The sequence below is a fragment of the Poecilia reticulata genome, linkage group LG21 (assembly GCF_000633615.1).
Source record: "Poecilia reticulata strain Guanapo linkage group LG21, Guppy_female_1.0+MT, whole genome shotgun sequence".
Classification (NCBI taxonomy): Eukaryota; Metazoa; Chordata; class Actinopteri; order Cyprinodontiformes; family Poeciliidae; genus Poecilia; species Poecilia reticulata.
In genome coordinates this window covers 17918159-17942186 of record NC_024351.1, presented here as the reverse complement: position 1 = coordinate 17942186, position 24028 = coordinate 17918159, and the positions used below count along the sequence as shown (strand labels likewise).

Genomic DNA, 24028 nt, shown 5'->3' with positions numbered 1-24028 from the left:
ACACAAGATGGAGAAAAATGTCTTATTAGTCAGCGTGTGTCGCAGCGCTGCTCTCCTCCTCTTCATCTTCATATCGCATTCAGCAAAACCGCAGACCAAAATCTGCATGTATCGTAATAATGTTGAAAAGCAAAAGTTCTGAACTCACCCTGTGAAATCGTCTGTTCCTTCAGTTTTTCTCTTGAATGACCCGGCTTTTAGCCATTTATCCATTACCATTTTTAAACACAATCCTTTGGTAAGCTAACTTTATGCGTCACACTTGGAGCTAACGTTGCGGGATGCGGTATTGTTTACATGCAGTACCCCAAGGACCACTAGGGGGCGCCCGCAGACCACTAGTAGTCCGGGGCACCACCGTTTGAGAAAGACTGATTTATGGTAATAAAAACACCCTCTTGACATTTAGAGGTCAGAGTAATATGAGCAGACTAGTTTGAGATAATAGTAACATAACAGAGACTTAAATAATCTCTCACTACAACTGAAGTGCGTAGAATATCATCTCTGGAAATTCAACATGTTCATCCTTGAAGCAAACAGGCTGTACAACAGCAGGAGACCACACCAGGTCCGACAGCAATCAGCGAAGGAAAACTGAGGCTACAATCCACACAAGCTCTCCAAAACTGGTCACTAACTGATTGCAAAAGGTCCAATGAGTTCCGATTTCATTTGCAACACTCATATCGTGGAGAGAGACTATGATGTATCCAACATGATTCCATCCAATCCAGACCCCAACCGTACTTTTGTGGCTGCAGTCTACGTATCTTCTGATAGCTACTTTAAGCAGGATAATGCAATAAAGCTTAGCTCACCCCAAACTGGTTTCTTGAACATGAACTTGATCCCCATCCAGTGCAGATTTGGATCATGGATGTAACATTTATTTTTAAACAAGGTTAAAATCAAACTAATAAATCCACTATGTCTCATCTTTGTAGGTCACAGCTGGATGTTGCGCCTCTTTGTTGCCGTATGTCTAGCAACACCCTTGTGCCCGGCGTTGTAAGCCTTCTTTTTTTGTGTCACCATCCAAAGACTCGCTTTCACTGCATCGGTTACTGAGTATTTCCAACTGCTTCGGCTAATTAAAGGGCCAATTTAAAGTCAATATTTAGACCGTAAATTCTGTTAAATAAAAACCAAAGCACATATAGAGCCGTACTACTATTTGTTGTGTGAGCTGAAGTTTTCCATCAAGATTAAATACAATTTTTTGACAGCTTTGGTCCGAGTCACTGCTCCCTTTCACCCGGCGTCCTCCTCGGAGGCCAGCAAAGTCCTGGCAGATACGCTCACCTCAGAAAGCTGGAAACAGGAGTTATTTGACAGCGCTGGAGTGACTGCATGTGTCAGTTTTCTTATTTCCACCTGGTTTGAGGAATACCTTTATGTGTTGCTGTGAAGTAAGTGGATATTTTCCTCAAGGATACCTCACAGCAGAGTTTGTGTGTTTCACTGGGAGCTTTCAGTGCGGGGGTTGGAAGACGGACTACGCCGTAGACAGATCTCTGGTTTAGCCCCTGGTTTGACTTCTCCTCCCTGCTCCGGCCAAAACTATGCAGATGAACGTTTCGGAGTGTAACAAAGTGATTAACAGCTGCTGCAAAGAATGAACGGCTGAGGCCTGCACTATTTTTTCTCGCTGGGTGGTAACCTAATGGTCTTAATAACGTTAATTCAATATTCTCACATGCTTTCTTTTTAAAGGGGTGCTGTTGGGGCATTCCTAATTTTTACAGCAGCAGAGTGGGATAACATGAGTTTGAGTACCAAAACACAGAAGGAACAGATTTTAGAGCGCTTCAGTGTAGGCGTCGGCTGGTATGTGATTCTCAAGGTATGACACCCTGGAGTAAAAATACCGCAGTCTGACAGTATCTTGATGTTAACACAAAAAGTTTAAGCAAAAATGTATTGGATAATCTTAGTGCCTTTCTTTACAACCGTAAAGGCAAAAAATAAAAATTTTTGGTTAAAGCAATAGAAATAGATAATTTATCTTATAGTTTCTATATATATANGAGAGAGAGAGAGAGTTTCTATATATATGTGTGTGTGTGTGTGTTTCTTATTTATATTTTGATGCAAAAAACTTGGCAAAAATATTAAAATATTAGAGCAGTTTTAAATTAAACATGCATTTTGGAAATGGAAAACAGAATAATATGCTGTTTTCCATTTTCCATTCACACACAAGTATAACAAAATGATATTAGCTGGTTTAGTGTAGCTATCTACTTGATTAGATAGCTTGCTGACATACTGCTCAAAACATGAACTTAATAGTTAGTGTGGTGCTCCTTTAGTTTCATAGCTGACCAGAAATATTTATAATCAGCCAAATTCCTGTTTTGTGTATTAAAAGGAATGCCATAATAACCTTTTAGCAGCCAGCTGACTGGCAGTAAGTAGCACTTACGAATTGGGTTGGCAATTGTTAAATGCAGCACAGAAAACTCCTGTCTAATTTACTTTCTCTGGCATTTTGTTAGTAGAACTATGATTTATGAAATGGATGAAAACTTCAATAGTTTAACTTTCAAAATGACACCAGCTTCCTCGTGGACCCATTGACTTACATGTAAGTATAGAGGGTAATAGTTAAGGGATTAAAATATCTGGATTTATGAAAAAAAAAAAGACAGACTGGTGACCAGTCTGTGGTCTGCCCTACTTCTTTAGCAGACCACAGCTTGTTTGCAAGCTGTATAGAAAATGAATGGATTGATGGAATACCTTGATACTGGTAAGCAGCTCATGTCAACCTTGGAGGCAACCTTTCCAGATTTAAGAGTTTCAGGGAATCATTTTATCCACAAAACCATCTACATAGCCCGGGTCCTAGCAGTCAGAACCTTGCCTGGTATTGTGGGCTGCTCTGGAACATCTAAGGGGTGCGGGGTATGAGGAATGCACTCTGTGAAGTTTGTCCCTCAGTGGGGTTCACATATGTGGGGTGGCTGTTTTTGTTTGGGGTTCTGCGGTACCACTGTACCAGTCAATGGTACAAGCAGTCCACTGTCTGGTAGCAGGTTCCCTTTTATTGGGTATTGGTGCTTGAAGTGGGGTTTTCTAGTTTTTGTCCATGTCTATGTCTTTGGAGGGCTGCTCCACGACACGGTACGGGAATTGTTATTGTTTTCCTTAGTTCCCTTTACTCCCTATTTTTTTACTCATCATTGTACATTTATAAGGCTGTTCAATCTGCTGTCTAAACCTGACACTACTTTTCATGCTGTTAAGTCATTCCTTCGACAAGAGGAATCCGGCCTGACACTTTAAGGCAGTCAGTCCTAGCATTTTGTTTGCAAGCTGCCAGAAAATCTACACACAAAATAGAGCAGTTTCCCAGGAAGTGGGTGGCAGTGTGCATGACTCTTTGTCTTTTTCTCCTACTTTAATCAAACTGGAGTTGGGTTTTATTATATAGAGCTGAGAAATCCAGACCATATCCTGTTTTTAAAGTGTCTGGTGCGGAATGACAGTGCCCCGCTTTGCATATCAGGGCTGCTTGGTAAAGGGGCAGCATGTTTAGTCATACATTAGGGTGAAGGACACTTAAATACTACCTGATGTTAGCGGGAGTGCATGTGGACACAGTGGGGTTTTTTAGGCGTGCCTCAGAAAGTATGCACAATAATTTTGCCATTTACTGCGGTCTTGTGATGGTGCACTGCCGCTGTTATATTGGTTTGGAATGTACCATTCTATTTTAGAGTGAGCCCGCTCAGTGGGTTGTGGGCCATGGCGGCCACTGCCCCTCTCAGGATTTTTACAACAAAACCCTATGTTAGGTCAAAAAAAACAAAACAACTGATGACAGTCGCAAGTTTTGACGCAGGACATTTTTGAGGTAATTGTGTCAACATCTGTAGCGCGCTGCATCCTTTATAAAGAAATATAACTGAGCAAGCTGACATTGAATTTTACCACAGTGTTTTCCCAAAGCCTACCCAACAAATTACTCCCAATGGGATTTCCAAGGTTTTCTAGTTCAATCCTCAAGCAGCAGGCACAGATTGATGAAAATGCGATGACTAATGTGATGAGGAAAATTATTGTTTTTATACCTCTGATTGCAATTTGACCACTATTTGTTAGAGATTGCAGGGATGTGTACGTCTGAAGAGCCATCCTTATTCTGTGGCTGTCTGTAAAAGCCGTCTGCGTGAACGGTGCTCATAATTACAGAGCAGAGGAGCTGTGTTTAAACGACAATCCAGTTTGCAGTTTTTCACACAAACTGTCAGAGGCTCGACTCTGGAACGAAGCAAAAATAAGCAATATTTCTGTGAAGAGTCGCTGCCAATAGCCCCGAACAAAATAACAACTCCCCGTCCAGGCCAACTGCTGCGACTGCCCCGTTTATTTTTCTGGACAGAGTTCATCGATGGAATTTCAGAATTAACTGACAGACTTAGAAATATTTATTGAAAGGGCACCGTAACAAAAACGAACATCCAGGGAAAAAAAAGGGGTGGGGGAATCAAAAAGCGTCCGTCATCACTGTCGGAGGGGGGGAGGGGGCGGGGGGCAGTACGTGAGAGCGCTGCAGCTGTCATTTCATTTCCACCCATGCTAGATTAAATAAAGAGAGAGCTACAAAAAAAAAATCTGTCTGTCTGTACTTCACATTTCCCCCGTCTCCAGGCTGCTGGCACTCCTTTTGACTTACTAGTTGTCAAACTAGGAGCGTAAAAAGATACACTATAATCATGTCTCGCCACAAGAATGAGCCAGTATTAATTAAAATAAGACATACTTCCTTGTAATTAAATATATCACCGAGACCTTATTAGTCCTGAAAAAAAAAAAAAAAAAGATAATTTATATAACGTTGGAGTGATTAGTTGCTGCAGAACGGCTATCTCTATAGATCTTACTGTGGAAACATGAATATTGATCCATCATGCGGGGTTGGAAATAGTAGCTGCTGTAGTTGTACTAGACTTTAAACCTCAAACGCGTTTCATATGCGAGCTGGCTTTGATTTAGATTTTGAATGGGGGAATAATGGGAGGCAGACAAGCCGGGGGAGTGCAGCCACACAAAGGCAGCGTGCCTCTCCAAATGGGGGCTGGCTGCCTGGCTGTCTCAGGGCCCTGGACTGAGGTTGAGCCTATAAGGTTGAGGTTTCACGCAAGACGGAGCTGCATGGGGATTAGTAATGAAAGGCCTGGATAGATGAGGAGAGTCAGAAGCATGTCATCCTCTCCTGAGGTCTGACCCTCACCTATGAGATTATTTTATCACAGGGAATTATCAGCAGTGCCAGAGGGGGAGGCGCCAATAAAAAAAGGGTTGATTCGCGGGCACACCGAGGCACTTTGGGGTGACACGGGGCGCTGAATGTGGGAGGCGGTGGCTCGCTGAAAAGGCCATTTTTCAAGTGTTTGTATATGAAAATGCTGTATGCAAAGATAACTCTCGAATTTGCAGTGTGAATACATTAGGACTACAGTATTTCAAGCTGAATATATCGCGTATTCCAGTTTTTATCGTTGAACAATACTTCCTTGAAGTACTGCTATCCTGAAAGGCCCTTCAATAATGAAGCCTTCTAATTTACTTCTAATTTACTGGTAGTGCACAACTGGTTGAAGGGTGTGGTTTAACTGTCTGTTAGAGTTGACTAAGAAGTGAAATTTTTCACATTAAAAAAAGGTAGACACTGAAGTCATTTCCAACTCAGAGTGGGAACGTTTGAGGTTTCTCATTTATCTCTACCTCAAAAATCCAGTATAAAGTCTTCACAACCTTCTTTAGTTACCATGTTTGCACAGCTGTTTTAAAAAGTAAAAATGGAGAGAAATGCATTGTTTTTTTGTTTGTATTGCTGAGAGCAGCTGGTTATTCACGGACTGTTTGATTAAGCAAACACTGGCTGATGAGTTTTAAAGAGAGAACTGTTAGATTAAACAGAAGTCAATAAAGTCACCAGCTCTTCTTCCTGGTTCGCAAGGATTCGATTTGGTTCATACTGGAAAGTTTGAAAATATTTCTGACTGAACTTTACATTCAGGTTAATTTGTTCATATTGCAACTTGCAAAAAGTATTTATACCTAAATTTCCACAGAGTTACCAAAGAGCTGCTTTCTACTGCGTGAGAGCCATCTACTTTGTTTTTACGCTGTTAGCACATCTGAACTACAGAACAGTAGCTGCACACACTCACACACGCACAAAATAATAGAATATCTGTAGTTTGACTGGGATGACGCAGTCTAATACAGCAGCAATAAAATTTGAACATCAACCATGGCTGATTTATTTGAAGTGCAGGGGAAGTGTTTAATATGAGGCACATGGTTCCAATTGATAGTTGAAGCTCCATGCTATGAATCGCAGAACGATGTCAGATGCCTGCACAGGAATTGGTCAGTGATAAGTACATGATATAAGACAGACACAGAGTGATGCCATATGAGTCCAGTTTTAAAACTGACTGCTGACTTTCATTGCAGTGTAGTGAAGCTAAAGCACAAGTGAAGTAGGATATGTTTCTCCTCCTCCCCAAGTATAAATGTGAAGTGGGAAAAAAACATGTTTTGAGCTGCTGTTAAACTTATAAATTCTACTTTGAGCTCACATTTTATTCAGCTACATCTTTAAAAAAAGACAAATAAAAAAACAATAGATAAAGGATGTACACCTTTATGAAATAACTGTCACCAAAAACAAATTAAACCGCAGACTGAATGTTCTTGACACTGCCCCCAAGTGGTAACAAAGTGACAAACATTTGTACTAATGTTTGCATTTAGTCGCTAGTTGCTGTTTTTTTGCACATTAGAAAAATAAATAAAGGACTACTGTATGTAGTACATTAAACTCTTACCACTAAGAGTATGTTTTTAACTCATGTGTTTATTAAAAGACCAGGATACAGTGTTAGCAAGTTTTCAGTTTCATACCAAATATTCAACACGACAAATTCTCTTCAGTACAACTCTGATTCATAGTTGCCCACATTCACACCTGGTAGCTGTAAAAAAATAAATAAATAAAAAAAATCCTCAGCTGGTGGCCGCAAAGCAGTTCCGCCCCAGTGTGTAAATGTCACAGTAAATATGAGGACCCAACCATTTCAGCTTTTCACCAACTTTCTAGCCACAAATCAGCATCTTAAATCTGTAGTTAAAGACCCAACACTTAACTGGGGACAATGTTGTTACACTGTCTGCAGGATAGTGCAAAATCAAACCCTTCTTTTCTCATAACAGTTTATGTTTGTGTGGCTCATGTGTGCCCGGTCTCTGTGCTTTTAGGTGGAGCGAGCCAAACGTGTGGGTGGGTGGGCAGGCTGGGGGGTAATAAAGCAACAGCATGTGGGCGCCTTCAGATGAAACACTGACATGGAGCTTCCTTGCAGCGCGACAGGAACAGACTGTGATTCGTGGAGTTTTTGTTGAGACTACTGAGAGGCATTGTCCTGGTCTTTGCTGCGGAGGAACTCATTGATCAATGGCCAGTCTGCGCACTTTCAAAAATGCGCTCGTCTCTGATCCCGAACCAAAACTTTTTTTTTTTTTGTGACTAAACAAATGGAAGACATTATCCAACTGGAGTGAGTTATAGGTTTTCCCCCTGGAAGTCGCTGGGATTTATTATATAACAAATGCTTTTATGTTTGGAGCAGAAATTAAAGTGGGAAGTCGTAAAAGTGGGTTTCCAGCATCAACCTCGATTATGCTGGTAAAGAGAAACCCCTCCACGTGAAGGGTCAAGCATAAGTATTTCTTTTTAAGTTTACATCGCATTGAAGCTTCCAGCTATTGGTTCAAGCAAGTGAACTCCACGGTCACGTTTTCTGTCTTCTTTCGCTCACACTGTCTTACACTATAACTGGCAACAGGCCCTTGTGGTCAGTCATCAAATCTGCTTTAAATATTCATCCCAGCACCTCTATAATTTTTGTGTTGAACTCATACACATACACGCACACCCACACGACAGGATTTTTTTTTCTCACTGTGACATAAAAAAAAATCTAACTTTTTCTTTTTTTTAGATAATTTAGGATTACAATTTTTTATTTTCTAAATGCCAACATAATGAGAATGTATTTTTTTCTTTATATGGATTCAAACATTGACCCCTGCGATGCAGTCTGACTTAAGGTCATCGAAGTCGATGTTTTAGAGAGTTTTTATCCTGATCTAACCTCAGATAGAAAATCTGTGATCAGTTATGTCAGGAGGGACAGGTCAAAGTTCAAGCAAGCTACAGTTAAAAGCTTCTGGAAGTATTTCCACAACGCTAAATGCTAAAAAAATATACTCATTGCTCACTGATCTGGTATTTAGCAAACAAAGTAAACTGATCTATAACCAGAAAAGTTTAGTCCGATTTAAAATGAGATATAACTATGGACCTATCATGTTATATAAGACAATTGCAGAATCCTAACTGTAATTGATTAATTATTTACTTATTGGCCCATGATTGAATGTGAATATAAGGCATAGAAAAAATTTATTTTTTCTATGCCTATGTTTGAACCAACCCAAAGTGAATGAGAGTAAAATGAGAAACTATTCAATATTTAAGATGGTGAGATTAGTAAAGATAAAGGTCTGATTGCAATCAGTGATAAGTTTTGCTTTTTTTTTTTTCTTGTGTCAAAAAACGGGAAAGCAAAAACGTAAGATTGCTTAATTTATCCATTATTTCTTATGCATCTGTCCATTTTTTGGTGCTCATCCAGTATCAAATTACAAAAAAAAAACAGTAAACATGTCTCTCTGGGAGAATCCAGGACATTCCCAAACAAGCCAGTGAGTAAGTAAAACCCCAAACGGACGAACTGGAGGCATCCTGAACAGATCCCCAAGTCCTTTCAATCCAGCAACTCTACTTTGATGACAGACTTGATCTCTCAAGCAAAGTCCTGCCACCTTACAAAGAAAGCTTACTCCAGCCATCCATATTCAGCCATAGACAAGTTATAATTGAAACAAATGAATCAAGAGCTTCCTTTTCTTTCCCTCATCTTTTTCTTCAACAAACAAGAATAGACGGATCCTCAGTCCGTCCATCCATACACCATCCTACCATCATTCGTGAACAACACACTAAGACGCTTAAACTGCTCTGCCAAAGGCAGAGACTGAAGCTCTACCTTTCTCCTTTTGAGAACCGAGGCCTCAGACTTTCTTAATACTTTTTTTATGAATGGGGCTGTTTTTAATTTTGAACTGCACTCACATGGAAAACTGACATTCCCTGCACCAAAATTTATCTCCTGTGCATACAAACATTGGTTACAGGGATAACATTTCCCACCAAAGCTTGGCTGCCAACTTTCCAGTTAAGTTTTAGAGTTTAAAGTGCTCAAATGCTGACTTATGTTTCTGTTGAATCCATACCTAGCCACAGAGTCAGCATCCAGCAGATAATTATTACCTTCATAATATTTTGCGGCCTGGAAGAGCTACTCATCTTATGTACCTGGTTCACAAAAAATGACATCACTGCATGGATTTGGGCCGCATGTTGCCGGTGGGCAACAAGCAACTGAATGCATTTTTGCAAGTATAAAATTGGAGTTCAAATAAGGTTAAATTATGAAGACTGCATGAGACAAACGTGATGATATGCATTCCTATTCTAGCTTAAATAGGATTTGCACAATAAATTTAAGTCTATTGAGTAATCTGTTTCAAAACCCGTGAAACTTGTGAAGGGATGACGTGACTAGGATGTCTGCATGGCAGAAAAGTGCAGGAAGATAACAACTTGGCCATGAAAGATGTGAAAGGAAGTCAAAAAAAGCATTGATGAATGGTCTGAGCTGACGTTTACTGAATTTTAGAAGCCCTACAGTTAGTTGCCCTAAGTTGAGCATATCAGTGAACACGGAGGCGTCCAATTCTGGTTCTCAAGGGCCAGAGTACTGTAAGTTTTAAGACTCTCTCTGTTCATATCCAGTTAATTCATAAGGTTGTGTTACCGCTACAGCAGCTTATGAGGTTCAGAGGACTGGTTATGAACAGCAGTAGTAAAACCAGACAAACACAACAGAGCGCAGTGGAATTGGTTCAGAAGTACGGTATATATGTGCTTTATATAAAATGTATAGTACAACTTTTTTTTATTGGAGGTGGAAACTTCAGGCTTATTACCAGTAATTTGACCAACAAAATAACTGCACAGAGAAGGATCAGTGATTCCCAGACTTTTTTTTTTTTTTTAGCCACATCATCCCACAGAATTTGATCCCTGTGGGACATGAACTCGATCTGGGCGACACCTGATAACTCCCCCACTGGATGCTCAAACTGAGCATTCCCCATTTTGACATGATGAAGGAGCAAATCTACTCTTCAGTGATAGGTTGATTATAGACTAGGGCTGTAGCGATACAATAATCTCACAATATGATACGATATATATCACGATATTCAGCAGACAATACGATTTGATGCACTTTCATGATTTTCTGAAAGATTTTAGAGGAACAGAGTGATTTTGGTGACATTTTGTGTTCCATAGTCTTGTATTTAATCAGTTTTCAGTCGGATTTGATTAACTGAAAATTGACTAAAAGCACCAACTGCACAATACCTAGCTCTGATTGGACATATACTTAGAATATAGACCAAGCAGTAAATAGGCACTTTTATCTCACACCAAATCCGTCTCTGTCTTCTTTTTATCTCCACGTGTGTGGATGACATCGAGACAAGTCAAAAAGAAGTTACCAATCCACAGAGACCTGTAAAACGTAAGACCAGGGCCTACAGTAACCACACCTGAGTTACGACGTTAAATAAAAGCATACAGCTGAATACCAATAGCCCTGAAGCACAGGTTAAATATACCAAATTAAACTCACTATTAGACACTAGATAGGAAACCTTGTAGTTTTTAAATTCCCTGAAATCACCAAAACAAAAAACTGTATCAATCTGTTTTAAAATCAATAGGTTCTGCTTCCAACTGCTATACAATCTCGTCCAGATGAGCACTGTTGGCTTCAGTATATTTCAGCTTCAGAGATACTCAAATCATCCCTGAACTGTCCCCATCCATTCTACTACGGTTGGGACAAGCCTCCTTCTAATGGCAGCTTGAGTCGTAGTTAATGGCTCACTATCCGTATTAACAGTGACGGCTAACAACCTCCTCTTACACCCGAGATTATGTTTTGCCAGAAATATAATGGGTCTGACCTAAGCCCTGTTTTACCTTTTTACTAAAGTCCTTCCACACTTTTTGCTTCAACAAGCATTTTTAGCACAGAGGCTTCCTTCAGCTCTATTGTCCACAGTTTGATTAGCAGTGATATGAGGGTATTTACTAAGAACAATCCATGAACACTTTTCATTCGAACTCAATTTCCTCGCTTTACAGAGAAACTGAAGTTCTTCTGTGTCGAGTTTACACTGTCGATATTGTCTTTAAAGGGGACAAATCTGTTCGTCTTTATCCTATCGTTCAATCAATCTTTATTTGCATAGCCACATCACACACGATAAAGTGATCAAAGTCCTTCACATGTAAAATAGGCAAAAAGAGTGGGGAAAAAACATAACACAAATTGTCAATCAAAATCTTCATTATGAATCACAGCTGATATTTTGACATAATTACAAAGAGATACAACGGAATAATATAAAAGTACACAACGTCTTTTTTTTCATTTAAGCAACATTATTAACGTGGTCTGACTTTTCTTATGAAAACATTCAGTCGTAAAAGTGATGTTGATTTGTTTTAATAATATTTATGACTCAGTCAAACTATTAAGTGAACTACTGTGTACTTTAATATGAGCCAATGCATCCAAAGGCATCTGCCAAGCATTTTGCCTTTGATATTTATTATTTTTAGTTACTTTAGATGAAACACAATAACTCACTCAATATAGAAAAAAAAAATCAATGGACTGGATGTGTAGGGAAAGTTTGAAAACTATTAATTTTATTACTGCTCCTCAGTAATAAAAAAATCACAATAATAACTCAAGCAGTTTGACTACATTAATAAATGGTCAACATCAAGGTCCTGGATTTAAAACAAGAATCTTTGTCTCTCGTCCGTCTCCCAATCAATTCCTCTCGTCCGCCGGAGAGTCTCTGTTACACCCTAAGTTCCCACTGAGTCATTTTATTTCCATATTTATGTAGGCAGCAGCCCCTCCCTTTGATCTGTTGGCTTGTTCAGAGGCTGATCCTGTTATGGCTTGTTTCTGTAAATACTTTGAAGTGCTCCAGGATTAGAAGATTGTGGTCCCAACGCAAAAACAAACAGCTCTTCACACAGATTCATTTATAAGGCCCCTTAAAACATACAAAAAATCATTCAGTAACAGTAGGTGGAAGTTTACTCTGTAATTGTTGGTAATTGCGGAGACGCTGTTTATGGGTCCTGACAGCGAAAGAGCCTGAGTGATTGAACTTGGAGCGCGTTTAGCCTTTGAAACCCGACATCAACCCGGGTTCACAAGAACCAACTGTCTTTCTGCTGACCATTCGGATTGACGTTGGTAAGGAAAGAAATAAGGTCAAAATATGCCACCGTGAAACGTGGCTTACTCTCAAACCGCACATAAAAGATGACATCAGTGTGTCTTTATCATATCATTAGCTTCTCTTCTGCTTGTTTGCTCACATAAACTGTTATTTATTTTACACAAATCCTCAGCTACGCTGCTCGCATATTGTCCTACTTTGACAATCTAAATGCAAACTTATTCTGCTATTTTTACTGAAAGGCAGCCTATGAAGACTGTGTTTATATTTGATGCACAATATGCAACAAAAGTGAACAAATTGATTTTTTTTTTTTGCAGTAACTTTCATAAATCACTGTTCCAGACATTCTCCAGTTACCTCGTTGGTGACCTAATTGCATTCACACAACTTTTTTTTTTAATTTTATTTTTTTTTTTTATTTTAGCAGAAATTATTTTAGTTTTCTTCTTTTCCTACCCAGTGACCAAGCTTTTGGATTCTAAATCAAGTTTGCACAAGTGGGGCAGAAACAAGCCGCCTACATTTGCAATTAATTTGTAACGCAAGGGCACACTACGCAATCGGAGGCCGTGTCTTCAAAGGGAGACGCCCAAAAAACGAGACACTGGACGATGTCCAGAAACTGTGCAGTGGAATCAGACAGACAAGTGACTGTACAGTATAAAAAATGTAAGTTTTAGCACAATGATTTTGTGACTGATTTTTTTTTGTTTAATAATATATTGTTTTGTTTGATTTATTGATAAGAAAAATTTAAGGATGGCTTAAAGTGCAATACAGTAAAATACAGTGGATTATAGTGTTAGACTGAGAGAGTCTGTCAGCAGAACATGCTATGGTCATGTGTGAGGCATATAAAAACATGTTTTATACGAGAGTTTGAGATGTGATGAGTTAAATTATATTTTTACATAGTTATATTTCATGAGCTTACAGTACAGATACACTATAGCTTAATAACACTTTGGTAACAAAAAGAAAAAAAACAAGCATGCTGCAATATTTCATAGTTAGACCCCACTTAATGGTAAAGTAGCCATTTAAAACAAATTAATATGATATATGATATCAAATAACTTAATTCCAAATTATACAGTGACAAATAGGTTCTTTTTGTTGCATGTCTGTAAACATTATGTGCTAAAAAAAAAAGCAAAAATTTGTTAAATTAAATATTAAAGACAAAAAGCAAAATCATCATCAAATAAATGTATTGGGACATTTTTACCCTTTCTTAGGATTAGAAAGAGTGCACATGTGTTGTGCATCAGAGGATTAAATGCAACCAACACCGGTCCACCACAAGTTTCTTAGTAAAAATCATGTTTTTATTTAACCACACTAGCTGGTGTAAACACAACATTTGTGCTGTTATATTGGCTATACTTACCTTTATTGTAGCTAAAGATAAAAGCAAGAAGTGGCAGGACACACAGAGGCTTCATTGCTCTACTCATCTCTGGTGTGTTTGCAGGCCCACAGCACGTCTCACTCCCTGCCTGGAGAATGTTCTGCACAGAAACGGCAGGCGAAACTCAGTATCAAAAAGTGCCAGTTAAACTAAACAAAATGAAAACTAAATTGCAATACTTAGTACTGTATAATATTCAAATCAACTAAAACGTAAAACTTCGATTTAGACCTTTAAAGTAAATTATATTATCATATCATCACCAATTATAATTGATTATAAGGCACATAATTAACTCTTTGAATACTTTAAGGTGTAATGGACATCAGCATTACATGCCACTGTGCAATAAACAAGAGCTACCATTGTGCTAATTAGCAACTAATGTACAAAATAAAGCATGAAACCACTAGCATTTTCATTAGCTTAAAGCTAATTTGTCAAAACACACATATAGAACACATATCGCTCAATAGCTTACAACATTCATCAACTCACCACATTGAGCAATACTTAAAAAAGTAAGTAAGTAGCTTAAATGTTAATTTAGCTTACTTGCTTTAGCAAATGGTGACAGAAAACAACTTCCGAATCTCCGTGCAGCCACTTCCGGTTCGCCGTCATGTCACTTCCGGTCCGCTGTGACGCCCCCTGGTGGAATTCGAGGAATGAATTAAACAACATCATTAAGCTAAAAAGTTTCCAAGAAAGTTCCCACAGTTACAAAGCATTTCTGAACTGCTCTGGCTGTCATTTACCTTTGTTTATGCTAATGTGCCATAGTTATAAATATCAAATGAGATTACCATAAGTTTAGTAACTATATAGATTGAAACAAAAATTGTTGCAATACATTTAAGAGTTTAAACAGATGGCAGCGAACGCTACTCCAGCATGCCAGTTCATAACATGGAGGGAAATTAATTTGTGAGGCAAAATAAATCATGGCTTTCTTCAGTTGCTGTCAGGATATTTCATCCACAATGATAAACTGCAATTTCTGAGGAAATGGAAAGCATCAGCCTCTGTGGGCGTTACCCTTAAAGGCTGGTGGAGACTCATGACACTGAGGAAATCACAAGATCACCTTGCCAGACTTATAGCTGTTAGAGTTTAGCTATCACATATAAACAAAAACCAATAAGTGATTTAAGTTGGCATCTAGGGGCGACACTACTCGTATAATCTATGATGATATTTGCCAACATGGCAAATGTTGTTCAAGTGGCAAAATAAAGACTAAATGAAGACACTTCATTTCTTAATCCTTAAAAAAACTCAGTTACAACCAAAAATAATAACCCACATTTCCTGACCCTTTCAAGTCGAAACTAAAAATAAAAAAAACAAAGCCATTGAAATCAGGAATGTGAACTGGTTCCCAGTCATTATACCTAAACAGTTTCTTCTGCCCTCTCTTTTATGGAAGCCTGTGAAGTGTCACACAAACACTGACCGCAGCTGTTTCATGACATTAATTTTATTGTTGTAACCCCCCCACCCCCCATTCGTTCTTTAATTGGCTTCTGTTTGTATCCTCTTCTCATGTGGTTTGTCTACATTCAGCTTAAATGAATGTATGCACAGACTTGCCTGGAAGAAAGGGAAAGGAGGAAGAAGAAGAAGAAAAAAAAAACACTTGACTCGTGTAAGTTTTTCAGTGGTGGCTGCATAAATGTTGTAGGTCAGAGAAATGATCATCTTTAATTTTGAGGCTGTGAGTCTCTTGATTTTCGCTTGTTGAATGTGGGTGACCTCATCCACTTCATTGCACTTTTCATTGCATGTTTCCTATCCTTTTGCCACTTGCTCTGTGGTATATCGCCTTCATCGTGTGGTCTCTGTCTGACCAAATCACCAAGCTGTGTAAATTGTACATTGGGACAGACAAAGGAGTAGGCTATCATTTTGACTACTGAACGCTGTGGCACAGTTAAGGGGAAAAAAAAAACAAAAAAAAACCAAAATGAATGAAACGCCTCGAATGAATGGGATAGAGTAATAATAAACACACAACCACTATCCCTGCTCAAGCTGAATGATAATGTCCATGTGGCTCTTCTTGAACGTGTCCCTTTACAAATTAGACGCACAAAAGGAAGGACCCATTCTGAACCTGCTTACCGTAGCACAAGATGGTTGCGTTTTCCAGTAATGTCCGAATTCAGAAGCTTTAAACAACATCTATTTACCACAACAGGCCGGGGGGAAGTTTGCCATTTTTTATAGCACGCCTAACTATGTGAATAAGCAAGATAAATGCGTATTGCATAGCCAAGAGCCTGTACATAGGAAGTGAAACCCGCAGATTTTATTGTGTTCCTTGGACATGTGTGACTTTACATTCCAGCTTACAACCCGAGACTTGTAAAGATAGTATAACGACAAACACAGACAGCAACCGGAATAAAAACAAGCTGCCTTGAAAAACACGTACACACTCACACACACTCACACTCACATATGCACTGTTTTACTGGAAGAGTGAAAGAGCATTGCGCAGGGAGAAAAAAACATAGTGGGAAAAACAAGTGGGCAAAACCACTTGGGAAAAAAAACACCCCATATTATCAAGGGTGGAGATCTGCCACAAGCACATTCCTGATTTAATACTCACTTCATCCCAAGCTATTTCAATATTGGTAAATACTGTAGCGCATCCACATCGCTAGAGAGCTGGGGGGGATTGCGCTGCACCCAGCAGACATAACACCTCGCAGAAATGAGACAATGCTGCGGTTGCATTGGGAAACGGGAGCGAGCGATCTGTCTAAATGTCTGTCTGTCCGTCCAATTAATCCCCGGCCTCGCGACATGAAGGTGCGTCCCAGCAAATCAAAACCATAATTTCCAGAATTCAATTAAAATACGGGAACTCCTCTACTCCATAAAGATTTATTACACACAGAGTGATAGAATTAAAGTATTTTCTATCAATTTTCATTATCATGGCTCTCTATTACCAAAGAAAAAAGGTCTTTAGAAATAAAATGTATATTACAGTCATGTCAAGGTCTACACCATGATGAATGATGAAGAAGCTGCTGACTTAACAGTCATTAACACCCTCCACCAGTAGGGAAGGCCAAAGCCGCTAAAGGTTGTAGCTAAAGAAGCTGGCTGTTCACACAGTTCTGCAACTGATCCTATTGAAAGGAAGTTAAGTAGAAGGAAAAAATGGGGTTTGCCAGGCACCTATCAAGTCATCTTTCTTCAACGTGAGTGTGTGGGCCATAAGAAAAAAAAAAAAAAAATCTGAATCAAGAATACTTTTTAGCTGGTATCATGTAGTATAGTTTTCCAAGAAATCAAATTTGAGGTTTGTGGTAACACTTTTTTTTTTTGAAGAAGTGTGCATAAGACTGACATGATACTGTCATAAACATGACATTACATCTATTATGAACATGAAGGAGTCTTTATGACTGATGTCATGAAGTGTCATTTGGTAAATAATGACAGTTTTAATGCAAAGTTGCTCTAAAAGTTGCATTAAGTCCTTTAAATGTGCCAACTTTGCATTATTTCATAAATAATGACAATTTAATGCAAAGATGGCACTTTTAATGGACTTTTAACGCATATTTGCATTAAAAGTGTCATTATTTACCAAATGACACTCCATGGCAACCTTCATAAACATTCATAAAGACTTCATGTTTATGACAGTGTCATGTCAGTCTTATGCACCTTTTCAAATAAAGTGTTACCAAGATTTTTAATATGCGCTACACTATTATCAGCACAAATGCTTTAAATATATCACTGTGAGTTTAATGTGTCTATACAATACGTTTTTGAATTCAGAGTTCATTTACTAAAATAAATGTGAGATGTTACTGTACAGCAACGTTCATTTTCTGTTGTTTACATTTAATTGGCTCCAAACAGAGGAGGTCAGACCATTTACATTTTTTCCACACAGCTTGCTCCACAGATTTTTTTGATATCTATAAGGAAATTTGTGGTCTTCTAATTGCACAGTATTGTCTTCATCCTGTAGCCCTGCCATGCCCTCATCAACATCATTTTTGAGCCAGTCAAACAAATGCCCGTACTTGCCTAGACATTCCCATGAGCTACTTTCTGGATTCAACAACTTTTATAAACCTGGCTCGTCGATTGGTCTTCAATGGTCATCTTGCACAACGAAGGTAACAGTGGTCTAGGATTCCTTGTGTTTATGTCTGGCTGCGTATGGATTTGTGGAGCCCAAAACTCTGTAGAAATGGTTTGGTGATCTTCTGCAGCCAAATATGCGTAAACAACTCTGTTTGAAGCCCACATAAATCTCTCTGGTTTACGTTACACTTCTACAAAGCTCAGTGTAAAACAGATAGATCTGTGTTTTTAACTCAAACAGGCGCCCACTCACATCTGATTGCGATTTTTTCGAACCAGACTCCAATTTCAGCTGTTGATCCCGGAATTATTCATATATTTAGAAAGGACTGGCACCGAGCGTAATATCTGATTTGTTGTTTTTATTTAAAAATGTGACCCCCAACAAAAATATATAAAATCATTCCTGCATTTTTGTTTTCGTGCAGAAACTATAACCGCCATTTTTTTTCTTCTTTGATGGCAACCAACCAAACCTTGTCTTTGATAATCTTGAGAAATTGTCTTCTTTTTAGTCCGTCCGACGGCTCAAGTGTTTAATGACTCTTCAAATGAAAATAATCCACCAGTACAAAACAAATATCTTCTCATATTTCATTGTTAGCTCTCAGATACAAAGAAATAAGTGTGTAATATTATTACAGCCAAATCACATATTAAAAAAAGAAAAATGTTGGTTAATTCTTACTAAATCAAAGGAAATGTTCCAAGAGTTTCAGATTGGACTTTTCATATTACTTTTTTGAGGCTTTTATTCATCTTAATTGCATTATCTTAACATTCACTCTTGTCTAAATAGAGTTTATGTGTAGCGTTACTGTCTATTGCTTATTCAATCTAGAGAAATTGTGGGTATGCTATTACTTTAAGAAATAAACAAACTGCTCTCTCGGAATAAGAATCACTTGGTCACTAAGTCCAAGAATCAGCAATGAAATATTAAAACATTTTAACTAAACTCATCATTAATAACGGACACAAAAAGAAAGAAATAACGTCTCAGACTATGAACGCGCAGGGCCAGAAAGTGGAGGCAGAGAAAACGAGCGAGAGACAAACAGCCTCCGAGGGTAAAAGGTCAAAACTCTGACACGTGCAGCAAGTTGAACCTTTCACTTCTGGCGGAGATCACTGCTGGGAGGCCTGGAGGAGAAGTACTTTATTGTTCTGGGTTACGAGCTTCTCGCCAACACTGTCAGGAGCTCCAAAATCACTCCCTCACACACACTTACACACACACACAGACACACACACGCACACACATGCCGTGGGTCATTCGGGGTTGCCACAGTCAGATAGAGTCCGGGCTGGCCTGGGCAGATTTTTTCCCCCCTGGTAAAGTCTTTATCCCGAACGCCTCACCAGTCTATTCCAGGAAGCCTGGTAAAATGGAAAAGACGAAGTGGGTTTAACTTTGGACTGTTTCATGGCGCGAGTTAATGTATATGAAAAGCCGTCACCTCATAAACCAATACAGATCTCCTCCTCATGCACCTACTTAATGTACTCACTTTTTCTTTTTCAAGAATCCATCGAGACAATGATATTACTTATATATCTATAAACTCACTTGAAAAACTCGACTTCAAAAGCAAACAATAAACAAAAATGTATACAGTCCAGGTCATCACCCCTCCCTCCAGTCTGTGTGTTTCTTTTTTTAGATTGAGGCTGATTGAACGCACCAGTTCCTCTTCCATGGCAACGCATAACCAGGTGACATCATAGAGAAGGAGGGCGCTGAGAAGAACGTGTCTAAACTCTAAACGGATCAACAAGGTTTGAGCCCTTATCAGGTAGGTCAATCAGAAAGTAAAACCTTCGTAAACAGGATTCATTTGAAGTAAAGAAAGTAAATAATGATAGGAGACATTCATGAGGGGATGAATCCTTCACGACGACATTCACACGTGGGTGAAATCTTAATGTTTTTGGAAAAACTGAGAATCTCCATGCTTTTGTTTCCAGATTAATTTTATTCCCAGAAAGCTGTGCAGCAAGGGGCAACCTTTAGCCTCGATAGCAGCTAACAGTTTCCAGTTGCACGATTCTCACTTCCACCTACCCTAAATATCCGGCGTTCCTGGGCAGGCTGACGAGCGGTCTTTACCGGCCAACGTTGTCAAGGCAACAAAGGAACCCAAAGCTACTTCCTTTTTTCACTTTAACATGCGAACAGCAACTGCATAGGTGTTAGCGCGTCATTGCTAGCTCCTCATTAAGAAAAGGAGCCATTGGTTCCCACAAAACGTCGAGGGCTCTGAGGACTGGACTGTACGTGTTTCAGGACGGAGCCACACCCGTTGCTCATCGAGAAGAACAACTTTTACAACCATTATGTCAGTCTGTACAGTAAAATCGGAAAACATTGCGAGATTTGCCACTAGTTGCTTTTTGATGGAGCTGCTGAATACTTGTAAAATATATTGACAAAGTCTTCAACTAGCAACGCTATTTCGCAAGATAGATTTGTCTTTGACACGGATAGTGTAATTTCATGTATGATTTCATGGCATGGGATATTGTTACATTACTAGTTTTTTTAAAATAATCTCTCTGCTAATGTATATTTTACATGCGAGTGGTGGATAGAACGTCTAAGTAGTGGATACTAAAACCTAGAAATTGTCTTCTAACATAATTCACAATAAAGTACACACACAAAAAAAACCCAGCATTGGATAAGATGGACATTAGGAAATATAATTCAATACGTCAAACTTTAAAATTTAAGTGAGTTGTTTTGTCTCAGTCTGTATCTAATGCAAATCTTCAAAACCAGATCCCCATCAAATCTGACCACAATCTGGGCTTTAACTTTAAGTGCTGCTCATTGATTTATAATAAACTCTGGTAAGTGTCAGTCTGAGAGGTAGCAGAGAGGAGTGCGATGATGATAACCTCAAATGAATTCTCCTCTCTCCACCCTCGTCCGCAGTTTATTAGTTTAGGCCAGAGGCCACTTGTAGCCTTGCAGAGTGGACGGTAATTGTGTGCGTGCTCCTTAAGCACCGACCACAGCAATAATAGACTGAATTATACAATAAATTCCCTCCAGATGTGCTCCCTCCACACCCAAACATCCACTCCAATTTGACAATTCGCACAGCCACAATCTGCGCAAGGAGGCCTCTGTCCACACATACACACACGCGCGCTTTTACAAATGCACATACAGAGATGAAGTGGCTTAGCTGCGGTGTTTGCACTGTCAGATTGTTTCCATGCTGGTGTTAGCTCGCTGCGTTTCCTCACTGCTGGTGTAATTACAGGTCGTATTAGCTGATAGTGTTTGGCTAACCTCCTAATAGATGTCCTCCTGAAACTTAACAGAGTCCGTTCAATAATAAGCAGCCTTTTTTTTGGGAACCCGGAACGGAATTATACGCGCCAGATACAAAGGCAAGCGCTTGCAGTGTAATTGCTCAAAAGCAAACAGACACAAAGCTCATAGATATATTGTGAGACTTTAAATCAAAAGAGCAAATTTCATACGCGGAAAACGCTTGTAGTGAGAGTACTGTGTGTGTGTTTAGTGTCTACAGGAATCTTCCCATCTATTTCTGTCCTACAGGGGCGGCAGGAAATGAGGAGGATAAGGACAAGAAAACGAAGAGAGAAGGAACAGAGTGGTCAGAATAATTATAACGTACGCTGGTGCTGAAATGTGAGTCAGATTTCCGGAGGGGGAGGCGGAGGGGGTCAGTCCACATTTTTTATGTTTACCTCGGTCTAACATCATAGAAACTGAGTTTCGTATTTTTGTTTTATGCCTAAATATTGCCCGGCGGAGAGTTTTGAGTTCTGCTGATGCAGGAGGACGTTGAGAGAAAGAGAGAGAAAGAAAGAAAGGAAGAAAGAAAGGAGCGGGAGAGAGAGAAAAAGAGAGAGGACCGACAGCTAGACTGGCAACCACAGTTTCTTTCACTGTCTGCTGGTGTGTTGCTGGTCTTGGCTGGTCTTGGCACCAGTGCCACCCAGTGTTCAAGCGTGTGAGAAATCGACATCAAAAGGGCCTGAGTGGGCGATTCCACAGTGGTGGGAAAAGTCTCACAACCTGGATTCACTGTATGGGCTAAGTCCATGAATATAATGGAATACAAAATCCATGATTATGATTGCCATTAGATGGTGATTATATTATACAATAAGGTGTAAACAGTGACCTTTTACCTGTACTGCAGATCTGTAAAAAAAGCTTTAGAAGAATCATTTTAATTTTATTTGCTGCAGCATAATTTAACACTGAAATATTTGCAGTAGTTTTTTTTTTTAAAGGAAGCTTTGTTTTTTTTTTATTTTTTGTTTTACCTCACTATATTGGCAGTATGTTCTCTTGTCTTGCCCATTTTGAAAAGTGTCTAGCAGAAACAGGCCTCTGACTCCACTTATTTAGTTTAACGACAAAGGGAAATAAGAAGACACATATTAATAAAATTTATAAACACAACCTAAAAAAAATTATAAGATTAGATTATTCTTGTGGCTGTGTCAAAATTGCGCTCCCAATCATGATGTCATCGACTTATTTTGTGGAAGCTATTATTATTATTGTGAGAATATTCATCATCAATAAAAGAGTTGTTTATTTTAAGGCCTTTTACCTGCAAATATTCATTCAAAAAGCATTAAGTAAAATTTTAAGCACCAGTATTAAAACTCTCGTATTGTTGATAAGTTGGTAAAAAAAAAAAATGGCGGCAAGAAGTATCACTCATCAAAAATAAATAAATAAAAGTAAATTACAAAATTAAATCTTACTTATTTGTCACATCGGTAATTGAAGCAGTGTACATTTCTATTTTAGATTATTGCTCAAATAAACTTTTGAAATACTTTTTGGTTTTCCCACACAGTTTGAATGACAATTATTTTTCAAATATATTGCACAAGTCCTCTACTCGCTTATCCCCTCATGCCACGGCTTTGTCAATAGGAAAAAAAAAAAAAAATGTCGCAACATAATGTAAGCTGACAGTGTTTTTCTTTGCAACGCTGTCACACGGGGGAGGTTGTGTTTGCCAGGAGGGAGGCTGGCCGTAGTAATCAGTATAGGCAGACTAATTTGTCCGCAGACATATTCCAGAGCACCAACTCCCTTGTGCTTTGCTCAACCTGTTGTCCCAGGTGGCTTCAATGCTTGAATGACCGTTTTACCTTCTCTGGAGCTGAAACGCCGGAGAGAGAAGTAATTCAAATTACACGTCATAACAGGAAACAGGAACAGGAAAGAGAGTTGGCGAAGCAGAGCATGGGTCCAGGTGCACGGTTTTGGCTGGAGTGGTCTCCGCGGCTCTCCTCTCTCTGTAAGGCGCAGGCGGGAGGGTGGCTGCTGGTAGCTGCGGCCTTTTCATCGCCCAGCGTCGTTATCAACCCCCCCGGGGTCTGTTTCGCTGCTCCTGTGGCCGCTGCTTCGTGGGCCGCCGTAATAAATCAGGCCGCGAAGCTCCCTGGCGGATGTTCCCCGATAGCTGCTCACGCCGAAAAAGGTTAAACTGAAATATCAGCAACACTGTTCGCTTCTTTTATTGCCGGTGAAATTAGCCCCGCGAGACGAGCCGCTGCAGTTTTTCCTCACACCTTCCCCTGTCCTGCTGTTCGCTCATGTTTTTCGAGCTGCGTTTCTCATGGATATTTAATCGCCGCGTTGAAGAGGAAAGATGGTCTGCCTAACAGCTGCTTTGATTTATTAAGTTCACCCTATAATAATTGCCTGCGAGACAGTGCCCCTTCACCCTTTCCGAGCTCCCTCCTGGAAAATCTACAAGCGAAGTTTTCTGTCTGTACGGAGAGGGGAACGATTTAATTTACAGCCATGCTGCTCAGTTTAGAACATGATGGTGGGGGAAAAAATTACGCCGAGCTTGCCCCAGTGAGCCATATTGTAAAACAGATGAAATAAGAGACTAAAATTAGACATTTTTAGTCACCAAAACATTCAGAGCTCAACAGGGGCGCCAGTAGGAAGTTTTGTGACGTGGCGGGCGCCGGGAGGAGGGGGAGTCA

The 24028-nt window shown here is 39.4% G+C and overlaps 1 protein-coding gene and 2 long non-coding RNA genes across 4 annotated transcripts in view; 1 reads left to right on the top strand and 2 right to left on the bottom strand.

Moving 5' to 3' along the window:
- runx2b (RUNX family transcription factor 2b) overlaps window positions 1–13979 on the bottom strand; it is a 98488-nt gene extending 84509 nt beyond the window's left edge. Inside the window, exon 1 of one of the 2 annotated variants that reach the window (XM_008398276.2) lies at window positions 13880–13979. In XM_008398276.2, the coding sequence (XP_008396498.1) occupies window positions 13880–13946 (67 nt within the window). In that variant the 5' untranslated portion in view covers window positions 13947–13979. The remainder of the gene's footprint in view (window positions 1–13879) is intronic. The other variant, XM_008398272.2, reaches the window with a different exon arrangement.
- Window positions 13980–17898: 3919 nt separating this feature from the next.
- The window catches only part of LOC103457848 (uncharacterized), a 31317-nt gene continuing 25187 nt past the window's right edge, over window positions 17899–24028 (top strand). The window contains exons 1-3 of the long non-coding RNA XR_532487.2: window positions 17899–18054; window positions 19687–19818; window positions 21597–21689. This is a non-coding gene — a long non-coding RNA (uncharacterized LOC103457848). The remainder of the gene's footprint in view (window positions 18055–19686; window positions 19819–21596; window positions 21690–24028) is intronic.
- Window positions 19167–19691, bottom strand: LOC103457847 (uncharacterized). Its single transcript, XR_532486.1, has 2 exons — window positions 19534–19691; window positions 19167–19402 (listed from the first exon to the last, which is right to left on the bottom strand). It is a non-coding gene; the product is annotated as an uncharacterized LOC103457847 (long non-coding RNA).